Genomic DNA, 24,631 nt, shown 5'->3' on the forward strand with positions numbered 1-24,631 from the left:
CAGTATGTAGCTGAAATCTGAAATAACAAATACAGCACTCTGACTTTTTTCAAGAGATACAACTAGTAACTAAACAGGAATGAGTTTGGCAGAAGGGGGCAAATCTGAAATTATTTAGCCATTTAGCTATAAATGAAATTTCACTTTAATAAGTTAGGATTCAGAGTCTTCAGTAAAGCCAAACGCCATATCATCAAAATTTCAAAACTTACTTCAAAAAATAATATATCTTCCATCAAATCTTAAATTCTAAGTCTTTTGTGAGTCAATGTTTTCCTAAGACCTTCAGTAATTCTCTAGTTTTCTCCTCCAAAGATGCAAAAAAAACTATCACCACCATATGCCTCAACTCTGTAGTTTTTACTTTTCACATCAGCGGAAGTAACAACCTGCAAATCACTCACCTCTTCCCACTAGTTTTGCCAGCAAGTATTGAGTCATTAAGAAGTTACTGTACCTACTGCCTGGGCATAATTTATAAGTAAAATGGTGGGCTTAAATTGTATACTTGAATTAATGGAAATTAAATATACTTAAGTGACTCACTGCAGTGCTAATTTGATATAATGTAAAAGGCTTGAAGCATTACGTATTTTTTTAGTTTTATTGAGATGTAATAGGGATACAACAGACTGCACATACTGAAACATACGATTTGATAAACTGTGATCTGTATATACAAATTTATTTCTGAAACTCCAACTCTTTTCCTCTGCCAAAAAGTTAAACAGGATGGGCGCCTGGGTGGCTCAGTGGGTTAAGCGTCTGCCTTTGGCTCGGGTCGTGATTCCAGGGTCCTGGGATCAAGTCCCGCAACAGGCTCCCTGCTCTGCACGCAGGGAGCCTGCTTCTCTCTCTGCCTCTGCCCGTCTCTCATGAATACATAAATAAAATCTTAAAAAAAAAAAAAAAAGCTAAATCGGATGTGTGTTATTTAAGAAAAGTACTTACCTTCATGTAATTCACAATCTTAGCAAGAACGCCAAACTTATATCCAGAGCTTCCTGACAGAGCTTTCAAGTTAAATGATCCATTGCTATGATCTGGAAATGAGGTTCAAAAAACAATTATAACATTGTCATATTAGATCTGATTATGACTTTAAGGCAGCTAAGATGATTTTTAACTCTAGTAAAATACTAAGTCTACCCTGTAAAATTTTGGTGAAACTTCAAGTCTTTGAGTATATAATAAACTTATCAATTTTCCCACCAAGGATAGAAACAAAGTATAAATAATTCAAAAGCATTAAAATACATTTCTTCTGGGGGCGCCTGGGTGGCTCAGCCAGTGAAGCATCTGACTCGATCTCAGGGTTGTGAGTTCAAGCCCCACATTGGGCAGGAGCCTACTTAAAAAAAAAAGTAAAATACATTTCTTCTGTAAGTACCTTTGTCTCACTGTTCCCTTAATTATTATTAGATTTATCCCCAAGATTAGAAGCATGGCTTTTTAAGCAAGAGGACAATACAAGTCTCAAACTGATCCATAGAGCTTTTCTAACAGACTTAAAACCATGAGAAAGGAGTCAATTATTTCCAAGAGATAAAAAGTCCCATTTATCACCTATTACATCAATTTCTGCCTCTCAACTTAAATGGGAATAGGAATTAATAAAAGAAATGATACCATAACTAGTTAAACTTTAGAGATTAATTAGGGAAAAAAATTATTTTAAAAAAGGAAAAAATTCATAGCCACTGCCACTGCATAAACATGGCTGCTTAAAAAAGGATGACAGTTCGAAACAAGGAGAAATCTGTATAGAAGACAATTTGTTTCAGAACTTGTATCATTTTGTTGCATTTTATAGGCAGAAATCCTAATGCTATCATGAATCACAAGTGCATTCCATTAGTCATAAGGAGGAACAGTTAAAAAAAACAATTCATAAATACTAGAAAAACATTCCAGAAGTACACATTCTATTAACAAATCATCAACTCAGATATATTAAGTTCCCCTGTGGCTGCTGATCCACAATGGAAGAGGTTAAAAATAAACGGTGGGGAGGTTATCTCTGGCACTAGCTTGGTAATAATAATTGAAACAAAAGAATGCATTAGAACAATGCAAGTCAAATGTAACAACTGTCAGAGATCCAAAAGAATAGCTTTCAGATGGCAACATAATACTTCTTCCAGATTAGTTTATGAAAAGACTACTAAATATGCTTTTTGGTTTTTGTTTCTGTTTTGTTGTTTTGAGACTAAAATGAGACTTGAGGGGTGCCTGGGTGGCTCAGTTATTAAGTATCTGCCTTCAGCTCGGTAGTGATCCCACAGTCCTGGGATCGAGCTCAGCGGGGGGCCTGCTTCTCCCTCTCCCACTTCCCTTGCTTGTGTTCCCTCTCTCGCTGTGTCTCTTTCTGTCAAATAAATGGATAAAATCTTTAAAAAATAATTACAGAAAAAATAAAATGAGACTTAATAGGCAGTTTTCCTTTAAGAATCAGTTATAATTTTGACAGCAACCTAATCGGCACATTATAGCCTACTATGTTTCCAAAAGTAATCTCATGGATACCTTACAGGTATGCTTTCACATTATTTCAATTATGAAACACTACCTGTGGTTCATTTTCCCAAGGTGTTCAGCACACTTTAACAATAAAAGTAACATTTACTGAATGCTTATTATTTGCCATGTGCCATGCTAAATATTTTCTCATTTATTCCCTCTGAAAAACCCTATTTAAGAGGTAACATTGTCCCCTTTAAAACATAAGAAAAGTGAGAGTACTAAGTAGAAGAATACAGATTCAAATTCAGTTGTGAACACTGATACGGCCTTGTATAAGAATCATTAACTAGGGGCGCCTGGGTGGCTCAGTCAGTTAAGCGTCTGCCTTTCGGCTCAGGTCATAATCCCAGGGTCCTGGGTTCGAGCCCCACATCAGGCTCCCTGCTCAGCAGAGAGCCTGCTTCTCCTTCCCCCTCTGCCTGCCGCTCCCCCGCCTGTGCTCTTTCTGTCAAATAAATAAAATCTTTTTAAAAAAGAATCATAAACTAGTCTTTAGTACAGACTATTCCATCTGAAATTGGCTATTATTTTGTCGGAGTATAAAAATTCATAAATGCAGATATAATGTTTTCTTGTTTAACTTTAGTAAAATATTAAATTTATCCTATATGCCTATATAAACAACTAACTGGGAACATTATGAAAAGCAGATGACACTATGTTAAGGATAGGCACTATATAACACTCAATCATGAACTACATGCAGTTTTATCTATCATGGAGTCTTGAACATTTAGCTCAATGCCAGGCAGAGTAAACACTAAGTAAGTATTAGCTGAATGAACAAAGATAGTAACAGTATTTCTATGTACCCCTTTATGGTCCAAAAACTAATATGCTAGTTTATCTATAATTTTTAAAAATAGTGTGGTGGCACCTGGGTGGCTCAGTCAGTTGAGTGTCCGACTCTTGATTTTGGCTCAGGTCATGATCTCAGGGTCAAGGGATCAAGTCCTGCATTGGGCTCTGCTCTCAGTGCAGAGTCTGCTTGAGATTCTTTCCCCCTCCCTCTCCCTACTCCCTCTGCTCCTCCACCCACTCGCACTCTCTCTCCCTTTAATAAATAAAATCTTTTTTTAAAAAATGTAAACTATAAAGTCTGCACAGCAAGCATTTACCCAGTCTGCTGCTGCTGTAATAGCCACTCCATAATTTTTTTTTTTTTAAGATTTTATTTATTTGACAGAGAGATAGCCCGCAAGAGAGGGAACACAAGCAGGGGGAGTGGGAGAGGATGAAGCAGGCTCCCAGCAGAGGAGCCTGATGTGGGGCTCGATCCCAGAATGCTGGGATCACGCCCTGAGGCGAAGGCAGACGCTTAACAACTGAGCCACCCAGGCGCCGCCCCGCCCCCCCCTCCCGCTCCATAATTTAAAACCTTGATTGTTATGCTTGGACCACACACAACTCTAAATAATAATCCATAAATAAAAATATTCTATCTTCAAACATTCAGTTGAGGATTCTTTTTCCATTTTTTAAAAAAATTTCTGAGGGGCACCTGAGTTGCACAGTCAGTTGAGTGCTGATTCTTGGTTTGGGCTCAGATTATGATCTCGGGGTCAGGGATCGAGCCCTGCCTCAGGCTCCATGTGGAGTCTACCTGACATCATCTCTCCCTCCATTCCTCCCACTCGTGCTCTAAAATAAATTTTGAAAGAAATTTTAAAAAATTTTCTTTTGAGTACAGTTGACACACAATGTTACACTAGTTTCAGGTGTACAACAGTCATTCAACTTCTCTATACATTATGCTATCTCACAAGTGTAGCTGCTATCTATCACCATACAACACTATTACAATACCATTAACTATATTCTCTATGCTGTACCTTTGATTCCTTTGTTACCATTTAAATGTCACAGATTGCTTTTTAATGTCAGTGGTATACCTACCAAAACTAACCCTCTCCCAACTAGTAGAGCTGAAAACCTTTCTTCTCCCTTAGAATTTCTCCTAAATCAAACCACCACATGGAAATAATCACTACCAGAGGACAAGATTTACATATAACACAAGTATGGAAAGAAAATATCATCTGTGAGATTTTATGCCCACTTCCTAGAGGAAATATCAAGCTGGTAAACCTGGGCTGTTTGTTTCCTAGGTTACTACATCTCTCGACATTACCTTTTAGCCCTAGCAGGGAAATACTCACTGAAGGATCTGAAATTTTATGGTTAAACACTAAGGAATCATCAGTTTGTTACTAATTCAAATTCCTTTGCAGAAATTTAGCTTAAGGACAAAAAAATAAGGCAAGAAAAAGAGGTGACAGTTGATATCCTAGACAGCTCTATTCAAGTTTATGAATGATTTACACTTAAGGGTGGCAGGACTTAATGCAAATGAACGAAGAGGAAACTGTCAGCTGCATTGTGGTTCAACCAATAGAAGCACAGCTCCATCTTGGATGTGCACTGGACTGCATTACAAACAGACGATACCATCGCTTCAACAGCAGCCTTCAGACAAGAGGTAGGTTTATACGATCTCTTTCATTTAGTAATACATGTCCTTATAATGTAATATAAAAATATTTTACCATAAAAAGCAGAAAGCTTTGTTCCTACGAAAGACCAAAAAAAAAAACAATGTATTCATTTCACTGCTTGGTAGGATTTTATTATGAAAATGTGAAGACTGCCTTGTGCTATTTGATAAGCACCCTTACCATCTGTGCCTTATGGAAAATTCATGAGATTTTCTATGAACCTGATCTATATCCAGACCTTAGAGTAAACCATAAGCATTTAATATTAAGTGGTTATTTGCTAATTTATTTTTTTCCGAGCTATTTCATTTCAGCAGTTTGGACTGCCTTAACAAAGGATTTTTCTTAAAGAAAAATCTAGACTAAAAGCAAATCCTGGACTAAAGCTTTCTGATTATATGTGCAAATTATATTGGCTGGTAAAAAGCAGTTACTTACAGGAAAGTTTGTTATATTTTAACAAATGAGAAAATAGTTCAAAACTGTTTGACTTTGAGTATAGATGCAGAGAATGCCAAGAAATTGTAACAACTGTGATTTTTACATAAAAATAAGACCATAAAGGTATCATTAAATAGGCTGCATTATACTATAGCCAAAGAGGTTATCAGTAGAGCTTCAGACTTTCCTAACATTTTAACTAAAATAATTCCTTATGGTTAAATTTTAAAATCTATATTACTATAATATACAAGCCATTCTATTATTAAATGATAACCCTCTTTAATAGCCTTTCATTTTTCATATGCCACAAAATATTCATAACCATATTTCAATATGTTAAAATTATTCTTCAACTGATTCCTCAAAAAAAAAAAAGAGAGCGAGTCTTTTTGATAAACTACATTTTAAAATAAAAATATGTTTTAAGAAGAACTGGTTAAAGGAGGAAGATATGGTACCTTTCAAGGTAGGTAATAAGATCACTTTCATGGCTCAGAGTAACTATTCATGTCTACTAAAAATTAGTATCAACTACTATCCAAATTTCTAATTTTATAATAGTCGAGCATGAAAATATCATTTAGTAGATGCCGAAGTTCCAGGATATTACCCACACATACTGACCTAAAGATCCAACTTCTGACTTTTTCTTTGCTGATAAATCTATTTAAATTGTAAAAGACTATTTTTGTAATTTTTATTCCTTCTATTTCTTATTCAGCATTCAGCCAGCATAAGCAAAGCATCCTTCACAAAGCCTAAAGGTTGCTGTAAGAGGATACTAGATCTCCCCAGGTTCAGAACAATGGGGTTAATTACCTAGAAAATATTCCTGCTTGCTGTACAAAGTATGGGAGCCAAAAAAAGGCTCAGATAAATAAAAACAACCTTGTCAAATAAAACAGTTAACTTGTTACTGAAATTTCAGGTAAACTGTAAACAGAAAAAGCCCTACCACCCCCATTATTAGCACTATAATCAGCCTACATCTTACTGGTGATATATTTATAGTTAGCACAGATGCAGGTTTATTGCTCTTTCACCAAACTGACTAGACGCATGGCCTATCTCAGAGAGTTCCAGGGCTGGGTGAGCTTCTCTATATTTAAAGGCCAATATGATTAACTGATCATGTTTCAAAGTGATATGTTTAAAGACACTAGAGAGTTCAACTCAAGGGCTTTCACCATAATTAGAGCAAAAGCATAATCTTATTCTGATCTGACAATTCAAGGTTCCAGAACAGTTTGAAATCCTAGCCCCATAAGCCCTTCTGAAATGGGAGGAAAAATAAGTGAAGAGAATATATCAAAAATAAACTAAAAAAAAAATTTATATATATATATATAGTATTTACTTTAACACTCCCCATCTCTGTAACGAAATTTTAAAGGGATGGGGATTCAAAAAAGTAATTTTTTTTAACCATTTAGTCTTTTTTTTCATAAAGCATGTTTATAGCAGCTATTTGATACAAATTTACATCTTAATTTCAAAAACAGTCTTAGAATATGAGAAAATTCTAGTATCATCTTTCTGCATGTCTAATTATGTCTACTCCATTAAAGTAAGTTTGAGATTTTACCCTAAATTTAGCACAAAAAATTGCTAGAGCTCTACTGTACTTAAAAAGAATAAACCACATTAAATTTAAGGTACAAAATGACTCCATATATCACGGTTTACTTTTTTCAGATATGCCCAGAAGCTAACTAACGAGTGAATGTTTTGAATTGCTCATCAGTTATCAATACACTCACATAAGAGGCAACCTGTCATCATTTACAACATAAACTGTCATCATTTGCGACATGTGTATACTCTTCCTTAAACTGCTTAGACACTTCTAATCAAAATGACAGTGTTTACTGATTCTAGTTTTTTTAGAATCCAGAAAACTCAAAAAATGTATTAAATAGATATATAACACAATGTAACACAATAGATACATAAAACCGAAGGCAAAAAATACTTTTAAAATATATTAGTTTGGGTTTTAGGTAAGTACTATATTCAAATGGTTCAAAAACTAAATATAACGAGATACACCTTGAGCAATCTCACACAGATCCCTGTTTCCCAGCTCTACTCTCCAACCAACCACACAAGTAATCATTGTTATTAATTTCTTATATAACTCCTTCCAAAACTTTTGTGCAGATACAAGCAAATAAAAATGCATATTATTTCCCCCTTTCCTATACATACTGTCCTGCATCTTGGTCTTTTCACTTTACAGATCCTGAAAATATTTCTCACCACACAGTTACCTCATCCACACACAATAATCAATTGTACGGATATATTGATTTTAACAAGAATAGTTCATTGATGGGTACAAGTTAACTTCAAATAACTGAATTTAGTTTGTGTCTGTCTGCCTGACCCACCTTCTCCCTTCCCTTCCCTCCCTCCATTTAGGGGGAGCGGGCACGAGAGGGCTTGAAAAAATTTTAAACAGTTCACTTGTACCTCAAAAATAAACAGAATATTGGGACACTTAGGTGGCTCGGTGGGTTGAACATCTACTCCTGGTTTCAGCTCAGGTGGTGGTGATCTCAGAGTCATGGGATTGAGCCCAGAGTTGGCTCCATGGTCAGTAGGGAGTCTGCTTGGGATTCTCCCCCCACTCCCTCTGTACCTCCCGTACCTGATGCTCATTCACATGCAGGTGCTCCTTCTCTCTCTTAAATAAATCTTCTTTAAAAAATAGACTATAAAGTTAAAATTTTAAGCAATTCACTTGTACCTCAAAAATAAACAGATTATAAAGTTCCTTTATACCAACTTTCCAGTAATTCTAAAATTTCATTTTGAAATAGAAACTTACATTATTAGTCTTTACAATTTCTCCTCAGTTTTATTTTTTTAAGGTTTTTTTTTTTAAGATTTTATTTATTTGACACAAAGAGAGCAAACACACAAGCAGGGGGAGCAGCATGCAGAGAGGGAGGGAGAAGGAGGCACCTGCTAAGCAGAGAGCCCGACATGGGGCTCAATCCCAGGACCCTGGCATCATGACCAGAGCCAAAGGCAGACGCTTAACTGGCTGAGCCACCCAGATACCCCACTTCTCCTCAGTTTTAAAGTCAATACAGGGGCGCCTGGGTGGCTCAGTCATTGGGCGTCTGCCTTCAGCTCAGGGAGTGATCCTGGCGGTCTGGGATCGAGCCCCACATCGGGCTCCTCCGCTGGAAGCCTGCTTCTTCCTCTCCCACACCCCCTGCTTGTGATCCCTCTCTCGCTGGTTGTCTTTCTGTCAAATAAATAAATAAAATCTTTAAAAAAAAAAAAAAAAGAATACTAAAACTTTAATTCACTGGTTAATTTTGTGAAATGGAATAATAATTTAATAATCAATACACCTGGGATGCTGATTGTCTGTTTGAAATACTCATGTCCACAGTTATATGAAACAGTTAATACTATCATATACATAAAAAAAAAAAAATCCTAGGATTAAGATCTCTTCATAGGCAACTTGAACCTAAAATTTTATTATCCTTATTCTGAAAATGGTCATTATTTAGCTTTGCTTTTCTCTAGTATTTTTCACTCAGCCACTATTTCCTGATTCAGGTCACCTGTCCTCGAAGTTTAAAAGGACTGGAAATAGGAGACAGAAATACACTGAGCCAAAAGGTGAGAAGGATCCACAAAGGTAATGAGAAAAGCTTTCGGGGCGGGGGGGGGGGGGGGCGGTCAGGAGGCAGACTGAAGACCACCACCTTAAAACACTAAAATTTTTTTTGTAGTTAACAGATCACTGACCACTACTTTAGTCAAATTTTAAACCAATTCAGCTTCTCTTTTCCCACTTCTATTAGCAGTTAACTTCTGTACAGAAATCTTAAACATATTATATATTTGTCTAGCAAACGATACACATAAAAAATATATAGTACATAAAATACAGAAAAACTCAAAAATGTCATTTGGGCATTAATTCTGGCAGAAAATAAGACAACTCGTGTTACCTATAAAAATTTTACTAACAAATATTAGAACTAAGACTTGAATTGACAAATCTTTAGAATTTGGTTACATATATTCATTTTCTACCTTTTTACAGATTCACAAGAGCAATACAAGAAGTACAATCCCTAAGAATGGCCTCCCTGAGCTCCAGCCTCTGGAATGAAACCACTACATCTGTTTATCAGTACCTTGGTTTTCAAGTTCAAAAAATTTACCCTTTTCATGATAACTGGAACACTGCCTGCTTTGTCATTCTGCTTTTATTTATATTTACAGTGGTATCTTTAGTGGTGCTGGCTTTCCTTTATGAAGTGCTTGACTGTTGCTGCTGTGTAAAAAACAAAACTGTTAAAGACTTGAAAAGTGAACCTAACCCTCTTAGAAGTATGATGGACAACATCAGAAAACGTGAAATTGAAGTGGTCTAGCATTCTACCTAAGATGAACAAAATTTCTGAAAACAGCCTTCAACTACTGAGAAAAAAGGATAATTTTCTGAGGCCAACTGTTATTATGAAAATTGACTCTGAATGATTAAAAGATTTCTAAAAGAAGAGAAAAACAAGTCAAATATGCACTTTTTGTGTGTGTATCCCTTTCATTAAATATACAGTAAAGTTTCACATATGTAAGTTACAAATCTACTTAAAATGACAATTCAAAAACTGGATAAAAGATTCCTAGATCTCAATATTAAGCAATAAAACGTAAGACAGAAAACATAAGCAAGATCAACTTGCTTGCAACTTGCAACTCTGACCTAAACAAACCATGTGGACTAAAAAATAAACTACCCTCCATGTGTTTTGGTAATAAAAACACTATTTAAAATGCTTACCTAAATCCAAAGTAAATAATCCATTTACATATAAAATCTCTACTTATTAAAAAGAAGTATATTCTAGGTTACTGAGGACAACTTATACATTTTATAAAGACTTAAGTTTTATGTAGGGATTAGTGTGGAAAAAAGTCTCAAAATAGAATGATCAGAAGTATACCTGCACAAAATTTTCATAAAACTGATTTACTGTTTAATAAGAAACACATGGTGTAAGAAGGGCCAGACTATTTTCAAACTAAAACTTACTAGTATACCTCCTAAATTGTATTTCCTGAGCTTATTCTTTCATTTTGCTGCTCATATTCATATTCTCAAGGACTAAGATACCCAATGCTGAAAAGACTACCCCCCCCCCAAAAAAAGGTGAAAGATAGGACCACATAACACCTGTTAAGAAATACTGCAGTTTTGGGGCGCCTGGGTGGCACAGCGGTTAAGCGTCTGCCTTCGGCTCAGGGCGTGATCCCAGCGTTATGGGATCGAGCCCCACATCAGGCTCTTCCGCTATGAGCCTGCTTCTTCCTCTCCCACTCCCCCTGCTTGTGTTCCCTCTCTCGCTGGCTGTCTCTATCTGTCGAATAAATACATAAAATCTTTAAAAAAAAAAAAAAAAGAAATACTGCAGTTTTATCTTTTGGAATTACAAGGGCTGTACAAATATTGTATTTTATAACCCTAATACTACTTTGCTACCACCCATGAACAAACATAAGCCTGCTCTTAACCACCAAAACTGCCCTTAACCAGAAACATCATTCGTGGAATTTACCCTGAGAAATTAGTTCAAAAGAAAAAAACCTCAAGATACAAAGAGATTTCTAAAAGCATTACTCAAAATAACAACAAAAAAATGGAAGTAGCAGCCTTTAAATACGACATATCAACTTAGCTTATTTAGAAGCTACTGAAAATTAAGTCACAATAGAAAATATTTGATATATGAAGTGAAAAATACACATCTAGGCACGCATGGGTGGCTTAGTCGGTTAGGTGTCCGACTCTTCTGTTTCCGCTCAGGTCGTGATCTCATGGGTTGTGGGATGGAGCCCCAGTGGGGCTCAGAGGGGAGTCTGCTTGAAAGATTCTCTCCCTCTGCCCCTCCCCCAGCTCTCCTTTCTCTCTCAGATAAATAAATCTTAAAAAGAAAAATACGTATCTGTCATTTTCAACTTAGAGAACCCTAACCATCAGTTTGGAATCACTTCTCCACAAATGTTTTTTCTAACATTAGAAATAAACACAAATAATGTAACCAACTTTCAAAGGACTTGTGAAACCTGTACACAAAATACTTTGGTACCAGGAGATATTCTGAGCACTAATAAAACCACATTTTCATAAATGGTAAACTCTCGAGTCCTTGCCATAAATGGGAAGCATACAGATCATTTAATTACTAAATTTCTTGATAATGGACAATACTAACTTTTCCCTACCTTACACTGTAATTTATTTAACCATTCAACAAACATGTATTGAGTGCCTCTATGTGTGAGAGATTAGGTTACAATGGCAAACAAGTAATCACGCAATTACAAGGACACACAATAGCTTTGTCAGAAATAATGAGTGCTATGGGAATCAAAGGCTAAGCGCTGAATTCAAATAGGAAAGTAGAAATAATATGACTTTTAGGCTGCAACCTAAAAGAGGAATAGGAGGTAGCCAAAGGAAAGAGGGAAGGACCTAAGAAAGAATATTCCAGGAAGAGGACATAATGTGGGCAAGGGTCAAGAGTCAAAAGCGAGTAAAGCGTGTTAAAGGAGCTACAGGACAGTATCACAGGACAAAGTATAAGAAAAACAGTGACATATTGGTATAAAAGGTAACGGAGACTAGGTCAGGTAGGGCATGTAGACATCAGGAAAAGATGGGCTTCATCTGAAAAGCAATGATGATCAGCCTAAAAACAGTGACTTGATCAGACTGATGATTAGAAAAATCACTGACTACTGTACAGAGTAGACATAAAAAAGTTAAGCCAGGAAACCTTGTAAGCACCTAATCAGACAATCCACTTATAGTGACCCAATCGAGGGTGGTATGGTAGTCCTCAGTGTTTACACCCAGTATTTCCTGCTTTCCCCTTTTAGAGCACTTGGAACCCCCTGCGTCTGGGTACAGCCCTGTGACTAGCTCTAGACAATAAATTGTAAGAGAAAGTGATGTCTCACCACCAGGCAAGAGGATTTTAACTACCAGGCAAGATATTCCAGAGTTCTTTCTCCCTCCGGCACTGAGACCAACACTTGAAAGATCAGCTCCTCTATCAGCCTGGGTCCTCTGAGTGATTATAAGGAGCTAAGACCCTTTGCCAACACATGATAAACATGTGGTATGAAAGAGAAACAACAAATCTTTGCTGTTTTTAAGACACTGAGATTTTGTACTGTTAAAAAATAAAAGAAAGAAAGAAAGAAACCCACAGGCCCAAATTAGCATCTCTTTAACCAAGCTCCAAAACTGGTGTTTAATACATAATCTAACCGCAGTTTCAAACTCCCTCAGAAACGTAGTCTTAACTGGTCAGTCAGGAATTTTTCAATCAATGCCTGAGTATGCCACATGGACCCTTTTCCATTCCCCAAAGGAAGATGAGGTCATCCGCATCAGACCCGGGGGCTCTTCCCCCTAGAGAGGGCCTGGCCTAGAACAGTCCTTTTCTTTTGCCAATAACTTTCCTGAATCCACCCTCCTTCTATAAAAAGCTTCCATTTTGTACAATTCCTTGGAATGCCTCTCTACTTGCTAGATGGGATGCTGCCTGATTCATAAATCATTTCATAAAGCCAATTAGATCTTCAATTACTTGGTTGAATTCTGTTATTTAGCAGGAGCAAAGATATTCTTAAGCAGATCAAAGTGACTATGTCTAAGAGTGGGTCTGTGCTAATGTTTAAAACAGTGTACTACGAATTAATTCAATGTACATTTCATTGGAATGAGGAAAAATCAACTTTACGTATGTACTAATAAGACCGACAGCCCTACTTCATAAAAAGATTACTTCTGCTTTAACATCAATTAGTAAAACAGCTTGCAAAACATCTAACAAAATGACATCCGTGAAGATTACTATCGCTACATTTTTAGGTAGGTAAATAATTTGTTGTCAATTACACTGGACTGACCTTGTTTAAAAGGTAATAGTCAAAGACTAAACTAAACCCAAAATAAGTAGAAGAAAGGAAAAATAATGGTGAAATAGAAACAAATAAAAAAACAGAAAAACATAAGAGAAAAATTAATGAAATCAAAAGTTGATTTTTTGAAAAGATCAACAAAATAAAACACAAAGTCTTAAAAATTAGAAATGAAAGGAGGAGGGTTATCACTACTGACCTTACAGATATCAAAGGATTCCAAGGAAATACTCTGAAAAACTTTAGACAGTGTGGATAATGGAATGGACAAACTCCTAAAAAGATACAAAGCACCAAAATTAACTCAAGAAGATAACGAGTTATCTGAACAGACCTGTAAGAATTTCTACAAGAGCTTCCCACATGGCTTCACTAGCAAACTCTACCAAAAATTTAAAAACTGCCTTCACACTCTTCCAGAAAACAGTGGAAAAGAGAACACTTCACCAATCATTTTATGAGGCCAGAAATATTCTGACAGGCATCACAAGAAAACTACAAACCATACCCTCATGAATACAAACACAAAACTCCTGTACTAAATACCAGCAATCTGAAATTCCACCACAAATAAAAAGGATTATACATCATGACCAAGCAGAATTTATTCTAAGAATGCCAGACTGGTTTAACATCTGAAAAATCAATTTATGTAATATTAATAAAGAACAAGAATATTATCTTCACAAAAGATGCAGAAAAAGCATTTGACAACATCCAATACCCACTTAAGATTAAAAACTCTCAACAAACTAGAAGCAGTTTGCCCTGATAATGGGCATCTACAAAATCCATGCAGCTAAGATCATACATACACGTGGAAGATGGAATGCCTTTCCCCTGAGATCAAGAACAAGGCAAAGACGTTCACCCTCATCACCTGTATCTAACATTCTATTAGCCAGTCCTGGGCAGAAAAAAAGGAAAGAAAGAAGGAAAGGCATTCACATTGGAAAGGACAAAGTAAATCTGTCCTTACTCGCATATGACACAATCTTGTATGTGAAAAAACCCTATGCAATTCACACACATGCACACACACACAACTAGAAAGAATGAACAAGTTCCACAAGGTTGTAGAATACAAGATCAATGTACAAAAACTATTGTATTTCTGGGGCACCTGGGGCACTCAGTTGGTTAAGCGTCTGCCTTCAGCTCAGGTCATGATCCCAAGGTCCTGGGACTGAACCCCACCAGGCTCCCTGCTCAGCGGGGAGTCTGCTTCTCCCTCCTCCTCTGCCCTCCCCCCCCATGTGTGCCCTCTCGCTCTCAATTTACCTCAAAAAAAAAAAAAAAAATCTATTGTATTTTTATATACTAGCAATGAACAATCCAAAAATCAAATTAAGAAAACAATTTCATTCACAATATCAAAAAGAATAAAATACTTAGGAATAAATTTAATGAAAGACTTGTATATTTAAAACAATAAAACATTGTCAAAAGAAATTAAAAACCTAAAAAAAACAAAAAAAAAGTAGAAGTAAATTTTCATGACCCTGGGTTAGGCAAAGATTTCTTAGATACGACACACCTAGAATGCAAGTGATATTGGATCAATAAATTGTATCTGGGGTGCCTGGTTGGCGCAGTCAGTTAAGTGTCGGACTTTGGCTCCAGTCTTGATCTCGGGTCCTGGGATCAAGCCCCATGTGGGGCTCTGCGTTCAGTGGGGAGTCTGCTCCTACCTCTGCCCATTCTCTCTAATAAATAAAATCTTAAAAAAAAAAAAAAAAAAAGAAAGAAAGAAAGAAAGAAAGAAAGAAAAGAAAAGAAATTGCAGCCAGAATATATAAAGAACTCTTATAAATCAATAGGGAGAAAACAATGAAACTTTAAGTGGGCAAAAAAATCTGAATAAACATTTGACCGAAGACGGCACACGAACAGCTAATAAGCAAATGAAATGATGCTCAACATCATTAATCATTACAGAACTGCATGTTAAAACCACAATGAGGGGCGCCTGAGTGGCTCAGTCAGTTAAACGTCTGCCTGCCTTTGGCTCAGGTCATGATCCCAGGGTCCTGGAATCAAGCTCCACCTCAGGCTCCCTGCTCAGCAGGGAGTCGGCTTCTCCCTCTGTCCCTCTCCCCCCTTCCCACCCGCTGCTCCTGCATGCTCTTTCTCAAGTAAATATCTTAAAAAAAAACAACACACACACACACACACACACACACACACACGGTACCACTTTACAACCACTAGAATAGCTATAATCAAAAACACAAGAAATGCAAGAAATGACAAGTCTTAACAAGAGTGAAAAAAAAAATAGAACCCTCATGTACTGAGAATGTAAAATGTTATAGTCATTTTGGTCCACACAAAAAGCCTGTACATTAATGCTCAAAGCAGCACTATTCATAATAGGCAAAAGGTAGAAATAATCTAAATGTCCATTAACCAACGAATGGATAAACAAATTGTAATATACCCATACACTGGATTACTCTTCAGCAATAAAGCACAATGAAGTACTGACGCATGCTACACATAGATGAATCCTGGACAAAACACAAAGCAAACTGAATCCCACAACAAATAAAAAGAATTATACCCCACAACCAAGTAGGACCTATTCCAAGAATGAAAGGGCTGGTTTAACATCTGAAAAATCAACTAATGTAATATACCATGTTAAAAGCATAATCAACAAAAAGATCCTCTCAATAAATACTAAGTAAAAGAAGCCACACACTACATATTGTACAATTTCATTCATACGAAATGTCTGGAAAAAGCAAATATATAGAGACAGAAAGTAGACTATTGGTTATCTGGGGCTGGGGCGGGAACAAGAAGTGACTGTAAATGGGAACAAAGGATCTTTTGGGGATAATGGAAATGTTCTAAAATTCAGTTCTATTAAAAGGTGCACAATTCTGTAAATTTGCCAAAAATCTTTGAACTGTACACTTAAAAAGATTGAAATACATGGTATATAAATTAAGCTTCAACAAAGGTATTTTCTGAAAAGATAATCTAAATTCTAACTATAACACAAGACTATTAACATCTTAAGAACCATCTATTCTCTCTTATTACATTCCCTTATACTTAATGTCTAACAATAAATAAAAAATGAATTTGCCATAACTAAAAGGTTTCCTGAAAAATAAAAACTGAACAGTCCTAAAGTCAATTTTACTAACCAGAATTTTGTTTAGAGCCTGATGATCCTCCATGTTCTAGCTTTGCTTTCTTCTTCTTTGATGATGATGATGATGATTCAGAAGATACTGAACGTTTTTCTACTACAGGAGTGGAGAGAGCTCGTTTTTTGAACAACTCCCTTTCTCTCAACAGGCTTGGATCCATAATTCTGCAAAGATATAAGTAAGTATTTTTAATACAGATTTTAATCATTCAAACCTATAGGCCAAATCCATAGGTCCCAAGGAGAATTACTTCTAAACAAAATTACCTTTTACTATTAGCTCTCCAGCACTGGTATTTATTCACTTAGTCATTCACTTAAAAATCTTTAATTAGTACCTATCGTGTGCTAGGCACCATGCTAGGCACTAGTAAAGAGAAACAATTATTCTCTAAAGCCCTAGAACTGTACTGTCCAATATGATAGTCACTGATCACATGTGCCTATGGAACACCTGAAATGGGGCTAGAATTGAGATGTACTTTACACACCAGATTTAAGAGACACAGTATAAAGAACTTTTACAATTACTGATGTTTTAGATTGATTACATGTTGATATGATATTTTAGGATACACTAGGTTAAATAAAATACTAAAATTAATTTCCCCCAACAATATGAGCATTTTAAGAAATACAGAAAAAGTATGTGACAAAAATCTGTTCAGGATAAAAACTCTCAACAAAGTGGGTTTAGAGGGAACATACCTCAACATAATAAAGACCAAATATGAAAAACTCAAAGCTAACATCATACACAATGGTTAAAATGTGAAAACTTGTCCTCTAAGATCAGAAATAAGACAAAGATATCCACTCTCCCCACTTTTATTCACCACAGTAGTGGAAGTACTAGATGCAGCAATCAGACAAGAAAAAAAAGCACCCAAACTTGTTGGGTGCCTGGGTGGCTCAGTCGGTTAAGTGTCTGACTTCAGCTCAGGTCATGATCTCAGGGTCATGGGATTGAGCCCCACATGGGGCTCCCCACTTAGCAGGGAGTCTGTCCATCTCCCTCTGCCCCTCCCCCTGCTCATGCACACACTCACTCTCTCAAAGAAGATTATAAAGATTTTTTTAAAAGATTATAAAAAAATAAGCATCCAAACTTGTAATGAACACATGAAACTGTCACTATTTGCAGAAGACATGATATACATACAGAAACCCCTAAAGACTCCACCAAAAAAATTAATAAATGAAATCACTGAATTGCTGGATACAAAATTAATACACAGGAATGCGTCCTGTTCCTAATCACTAATAACAAAGTAGCAGAAAGAGGAGTTAAGAAAACAACGCCATTTACAACTGCACCAGAAAGAATAAAATACCCGGGAATAAATTTAACCAAGGAGGTCAAAGACCTACACTCTAAAAACTGTAAGACACTGATGAAAGAAATGGAAGATGACACAAACAAATGGAAAGATATTCCATGCTCATGGATTAAAAGAATATCATTAAAATGTCCTCACCCCTCAAAAGAATCTTCAGATTCAATGCAATCCCAATCAAAATACCAACAGCATTTTTCACAGAACTAGAACACATAATCCTAACATTTGTATGAAACCACAAGACTCTGAATAGCCAAAGTAATCTTGAAAAAGCAGCACAAAGCTAGAGGTATCACTATCCCAGATTTCAAGACACACTACAAAGCTATAGTAACAGAACAGCATAGCTCTGGAACAAAAAGAGACACATAGATCAACACAACAGAGAGCCCAGAAATAAACTCACACCTAAGTGGAAAATGAATCCATGACAAAGGAAGCAAGAACATATACAATGGGGGAAAAGACAGTCTCTTCAACAAATGGTGCTGGGAAAACCAGACAGCTACACACAAAAAACAAATGAAACTTGACCACTTTCTTACACCACACACAAATATAAACTCAAAATGGATCCAAGACGAAATATGAGACCTGAAACCTTGAAACACCTAAAAGAAAATATAAGACAGTTAGCTCTTGGACACTGGCCTTAGCAACATTTTTCTAGATATGTCTCCTCAGGCAAGGAAACAAAAGCAAAAATAAACTATTGGGAGTTCATCAAAATAAAAAGCTTGTGCAGAGCAAAGGAAACCATCAACAAAACAAAAAAATAACCTATTGAATGGGAAAAGATATTTGTAAATGATATACCTGATAAGGGGTTAATATCCAAAATATAAAGAATTTACATAATTTAGTACCAAAAAAACAACCACTCAGATTAAAAAATGGGTAGAGGACCTGAACACACATTTTTCCAAACAAGACGTACAAATGGCCAACAGATACATGAAAAGATGCTTAACGTTCCTAATCATTAGGGAAATGAAAATCAAAACCACAATAAGATATCAACTCATTAGAATGGCTGGTATCAAAAAGACAAGAACTAACAAGTGTTGACAAGGATGTGGAGAAAAGGCAACCCTCATGCACTGTTGATGGGAATGCAAACTGGTGCGGCCACCGTGAAAACACGATGCAGGTTCCAAAAAATTAAAAATAGAAATACCATATGATCCAATAATTCCACTACTGGCATTTACCCAAAGAAAACAAAAAACACTAATTCAAAGAGATATACGCAGCCCTATGTTTACTGCAGCATTATTTACAATAGCCAAGCTATGAAAGCAATCCAAGTGTCCATCAACAAATAAAGAAAATGTGATATACACACACACAATGGAATATTAACCATAAAAAAAAAGAGATCTTGCCGTTTGAGACAACATTCGTGAACCCAGAGGATATCATGCTAAGTGAAATAAGCAGATACAAATACTATTATCATTTATATGTATAATTTAAAAAAAAAAACGAACAGATTCATAAATACAGAGAACATACTCATAGTTGCCAAGGGGGAGGTTGATGGGGAGATGGGAAAAAATAGGAAAAGGGGATTAAGAGGTATAAACTTCCAGTTATAAAATACATAAGTCATGGAGACGAAAAATACAGCATTACAGAATATACTCAATAATAATTATATAAAGTTGCATGGTGACAAATGGGGACTATACTTATGGTGAACACTGAGTAATGTACAGTTGTTGAATCAATATGTTGTACACCTAAAATTAATATAACACTGTATGTCAATTACACTTTCTCTTTCTCCTTTTTTTTAAATGTAGGCTCCACACCCAGCATGGAATCCAACAGGGCTTGAACCCATGACCCTGAGATCAAGACCTGAGCTGAGATCGAGTCCGACGCTTAACCAACTGAGCCACCCAGGCACCCCTGCCAATTATACTTCAATAATGAAAAATTAAAAATAAAATTTTAAATATTAAAACATTTTGGGGCACCTGGGTGGCACAGCGGTTAAGCGTCTGCCTTCGGCTCAGGGCGTGATCCCAGCGTTGTGGGATCGAGCCCCACATCAGGCTCCTCCGCTGGCAGCCTGCTTCTTCCTCTCCCACTCACCTTGCTTGTGTTCCCTCTCTCGCTGGCTAGCTCTATCTCTGTCAAATAAATAAATAAAATCTTTTAATTAAATAAATAAATAAATAAATAAATAAATAAATATTAAAACATTTAAAAATTAATTTGCCCTAATTTTTTCTAGTTTTTAAAAAAATATGGCTACTAGAAAACTTTGAATTCCATGTGTGGCTCACATTTGCTGCTCACAATGTATTTCTATTGGACAATGCTGCTCTAGAAATAACATCAGAACTACTAGGCAGAAATTAGGAGGCAGATGTAGGCTCGCTGCAAAAAAAAAAAAAAAAATAAGTAAAAAGAGAGAGAGAGAGAACCATCAGAATCACTTACAAATGAAAAGCTGTGCTTTAAAACAGGTGAACTCTCAGGGCACCTGCATGGCTCAGTTGGTTAGGCGTCCACCTTCAGCTTGGGTCATGATCCTGGAGTCCTGGCATCGAGTCCCACACAGGCTCCCTGCCTCTCCCTCTGCCACTTCCCCCTGCTTGTGCTCTCTTACTCAATCTCAAATAAATAAATAAAATATTTTTTAAAAATAAAAATAAAACTGGTGAACTCTTTAAGCAATAAAAAGGCTGGATTAAAATTTGTTAGAAATATCTACAGAAAATTCCTGATTTAGGAGGAGGTGGGACTAGACCTTTTTCGGTTTTTTCCCAGTTCTAAAACTCCACAGTTCTAAGCAACTTCAGTACAACCAGGGAAGCCACAGATCATTCAAAAAGTATTTTATTTTATTTGTTTTTAAGTAGGGGCTTGAACTCAGGACCATGATATTGAGACTTGAGCTGAGATCAAGAGTCAGACACTTAACCTACCGAGCCACCCAAGTGCCCTTCGACAAGTACTTAAGGTGTTCCTCTCTTATGATCCAATAATCACACTACTGGGTATTCACCCAAAGAATACAAAAACTTTAATTCAAAAAGATATTCACCCCCAAGTTTACTGCAGCATTATTTACAATAGTCAAATTATGGAAACAGCCCAAGTGTCCACTAATAGATGAATGGATAAATAAGATGTCGTGTATATATATACATGGGATATTATTTAGCCATAAAAAAGAACGAAATTTTGCCATTTGCAACAACATGGCTGAATCTAGAGAGTATAATGCTAAGCACAATAAGACAGTCAAAGAAAGACAAATACCATATAATTTCACTCATATGTGGAATTTAAGAAACAAAACAAAGGGGAGGGGGGAAAAAGACAAACCAAAAAACAGACTCTTAGCTATAGAGAATAAACGAATGGTTACCAGAGGGGAGGCGGGTGGGAGAGATGGGTGAAACAAGTGATGGGGATTAAGAGTACACTTATCTTGATGAGCAATGAGTAATATACGGAACTGGTAAGTCACTATTTTATACACGTGAAACTAATATAACACTGTATGTTAACTACACTGGAATTAAAATGTAAAAAGTTCCTTCCTTGAGACCCATAAGCACAGAATAAACTGATGGTTGCCAGAGGAGAGGGGGATGAGAGGGTTTGGGGGATGGGCAAAATGGGTGAAAGGGAGTGGGATATACAGGCCTCCAGTTAAGGAATGAACAAGTCATGGGGATGAAAGGTTTAGCACAGCGAATATAGTCAATGGTACTGTAATAGCGTTGTATGGTGACGAATGGTAGCTACACTTCTGGTAAGTATAGCATACGGTACAGAGTTGTAAAATCACTATTTTGGAGGCAACTGAGTGGCTCAGTCGTTAAGCGTCTGCCTTCGGCTCAGTCATGATCCCAGGGTCCCGCAATCAAGCTCCACAAGCCCCACGTTGGGGTCTCTGCTCAGTAGGGAGTCTGTTTCTCCTTCTCCCTCTGCCTCTCCCCACCCTCCTCCTGCTCGCACTCCCTCGCACGCGCTCTCTCCCCCCCCCAAATGAATAAATAAAATCTTTAAAAAAGAAAAAACAATTCCTCTCAAGTTGGAACTCTCCTAGAATACCACGGAAAGTCTAGGAAGTGCAACAAGTTGATCATGTAAATGATTTTTTGCATTTTTCACCAGTAGGGAAGGAAGGTCTGGGAGGAAAAAGGCTCTAACTTTTTTTTTTTTTTTAACTTTATTTTATTTTGCTTTGTTTCCAATAGGTTCCCAACGCGGGGCTGGAACTCACCACCCTGAGATCAAGACCTCAGCTGAGCTCAAGGGCCGGACACTTAACCAACGGAGCCACCCAGGTGCCCCATCTTAACTGTGAAAGCCTTCACGCACAGTGTAGCTCAATAAATATTTCTTAAATGAATAATGAACACAAAAACATCTTTAAATTGCTTTAACCTTGTTATAGGTTTCACAAGCCTTTATTAAATGTCTTGTGTTTGTGACTCAAAGCTTGTGTACTTGTCGAGTTTATGTACTCCAAGCTCTGAAGAGTTCTAGAAGATAAACCCTTGCCTTCAAGCAGCTTACATTTGAGATTAAAGAATTGAGCACTGTGCTTAAAAAGCAATGAATAAAATGTGACTTAGAGTGCAAAAAGTTAAAAATATAAGCACTGATAAGAAATAATCAGAGTAAACTTTACTTGAATAAGAGGCACTGGTATCAAAGACCTGACTTCTGGAACCCTCAGTACTAATCTCTAACTGCAGCATGACCCTACGCAATCCACTAGACCTCTCTAAATCCAGTTTTATCATAAGCAAAATGAAAATACTACCAATGCTGTCTACATCTAGCCCAACTTTAAAATGAGACAATGTTTGTGAAAAGCAGTTTTTTTACATAATAAAGCTATACAAATATGTTATTTCACTGCTACTATTTTGAGTTGGATCTGAAAAGAAAAAATGATTATGCTAGGGTGAGGAACGAAGGAGAGAGTCTGGGGGGATCACAAGTGATAAAGTGGGGGCAACAAACCAAAAACAGGAAACATATGTAGCTATTTATTTCACCTTGTAAAGACAGGTAATTAAACCAGGCTTTTAATCATGATTTTAACACAGACTTAAACAAAAGCCTTAGAGGTTACAAAAACCTAAATGCTTACAGCACTTGAGCCTCACAATTCTATGAGACAATAGGTATTAGTTTTATTCCTTATTTTAATATGTGAAATCTGAAGAGGTACAGTTAAGGTCACACATTTTAAGTACCTAGGCCGGGACACGAATACCCTGCCTCCTAAATCAAACGCTTCCCTACTCCAGACCTGAAATGCTGGTCAAGGCCTCTGAAACAAAGGCGACCTGTGTGCTACGGATAACGTTCAATGGCACCTCGAGAAGACTTAATCTCTCTCTCTCTCTCCCCCCCACTATCACATGTTCCGCCAAACTTTCCCCTTTTTTCAGACCACTCAAAAAATCTGTAGAGTTTTACATATACTGGCCAGTGTAGTAGACAGGATACATTCCCATGCCCATTTTCCATTAAAAAAAAAAAAATCACAACTCAGGGAGTTAACGTGTTCCTCCACGGATGGTCACTAAGAAGCCAAAAATTAAATCAAAATCTTCTGGCTCCAAAGCACACGTTCTTTCCACTCTACCATACGGCTTTTTTCAACCTCTCTACTTTTCTTCTCTTTCGCTTCTATCCCTGCGTAAGCCTCAGAACTGCCACCAGCACCTAAGAACACTACCAAGAACAGCCAGCAAGGTAAGAAACCAGACTGCTTACCCCTTAAATCACAGGAATGGAGAGGTGGACGAAGAGGTACCGTAGTGTTTTGATGTGAAACATGTCTCTAGACTTTGCAGACGAAACGACTATAACTAAACTTTAGGAATCATTACAAACCCAGTCTCCAAAAGGCAGCTTAAAAAAACAGCCCGTGAAGGTGCATCTAAATCACAGCCTTTAGTTGAACACCGTGATTCCCTAAACTCCACACACGTTTCGCTCGCCTACCGCTAAAGTAAAGTCGGGGGCTAGGAAGAGACACAATCGGCTCTCTGCGAATTTCCCCTTTCCAACCCAAAAGTTTGCTCAGTGGACCTCCGGCCTAAAAGACAATGCTCCCAAGAAGTTGTTACTGTGTTTAGTGTTTCGCGCAGAGAACCGCAGCCCCAGCCTCCCGAGAGCTGGAAGACAAGCTCGCCCCTCGGGAGGAGGCGGTCCCGAGGAACAACAGGCCGGGGCTCCGCTCCCCTCACCAGGCGGCCGCAGCCCCTACCTGAGCGAGGAGGGCCGCCCCACGCGACCGGCCGCCGCCTCCCAGCGCCTCCACCTCGACCAGCCGCCCACGCCCGCGTGGCCACCGCTTCCTGCTCCTCGTCAGCGCCCCCGCCTGCCCGCACGCACGCCCAGCGCAGCCCCGCCAGGTCGGGGTCTCGGCACCGGCGGCGGCGGCGGCGGCTAAGGCGGCGCGACTCGGCCGGGGGCTCCGCCCGCCACTTCCTGATCAGACTACTAGGAGCTCAGTCCCGGCAGGCACCGCGGCGCCTCCGCCGCCGAGAACGCGCGTGCGTCGTCACGTGCCCCGCCAGGAGTACCGCGGGAGGGGAATCAGCCTGCTGGGGCGTCCGGGATTTCTATGACAACGGCGGGCGGGGGAGGGGGAGGAAGGGCGGAGAATGAGACTTAGGTAGGAACAGAGTAGCCGTTGCTAAGATGGAAAA

The 24,631-nt window shown here is 37.7% G+C and overlaps 2 protein-coding genes across 3 annotated transcripts in view; one reads left to right on the forward strand and one right to left on the reverse strand.

The window, feature by feature from the left end:
• The window catches only part of GTF2E2 (general transcription factor IIE subunit 2), a 63,125-nt gene extending 38,694 nt beyond the window's left edge, over window positions 1-24,431 (reverse strand). Inside the window, exons 1-3 of one of the 2 annotated variants that reach the window (XM_026508375.4) lie at window positions 24,187-24,427; window positions 16,586-16,755; window positions 952-1,043 (exon numbers count right to left, since the gene is read on the reverse strand). In XM_026508375.4, the coding sequence (XP_026364160.1) occupies window positions 952-1,043; window positions 16,586-16,751 (258 nt within the window). In that variant the 5' untranslated portion in view covers window positions 16,752-16,755; window positions 24,187-24,427. Of the gene's footprint in view, window positions 1-951; window positions 1,044-16,585; window positions 16,756-24,186 lie in introns of both variants that reach the window. The other variant, XM_048226214.2, reaches the window with a different exon arrangement.
• Window positions 9,539-10,000, forward strand: SMIM18 (small integral membrane protein 18). Its single transcript, XM_044387506.3, has one exon. The coding sequence runs from the start codon at window positions 9,572-9,574 to the stop codon at window positions 9,866-9,868; it is 297 nt and encodes a 98-aa protein (XP_044243441.1). The 5' UTR covers window positions 9,539-9,571; the 3' UTR covers window positions 9,869-10,000.
• Window positions 24,432-24,631: the final 200 nt, after the last annotated feature.

Source organism: Ursus arctos, unplaced genomic scaffold (genome assembly GCF_023065955.2).
Source record: "Ursus arctos isolate Adak ecotype North America unplaced genomic scaffold, UrsArc2.0 scaffold_27, whole genome shotgun sequence".
In the NCBI taxonomy this organism is placed as follows: Eukaryota; Metazoa; Chordata; class Mammalia; order Carnivora; family Ursidae; genus Ursus; species Ursus arctos.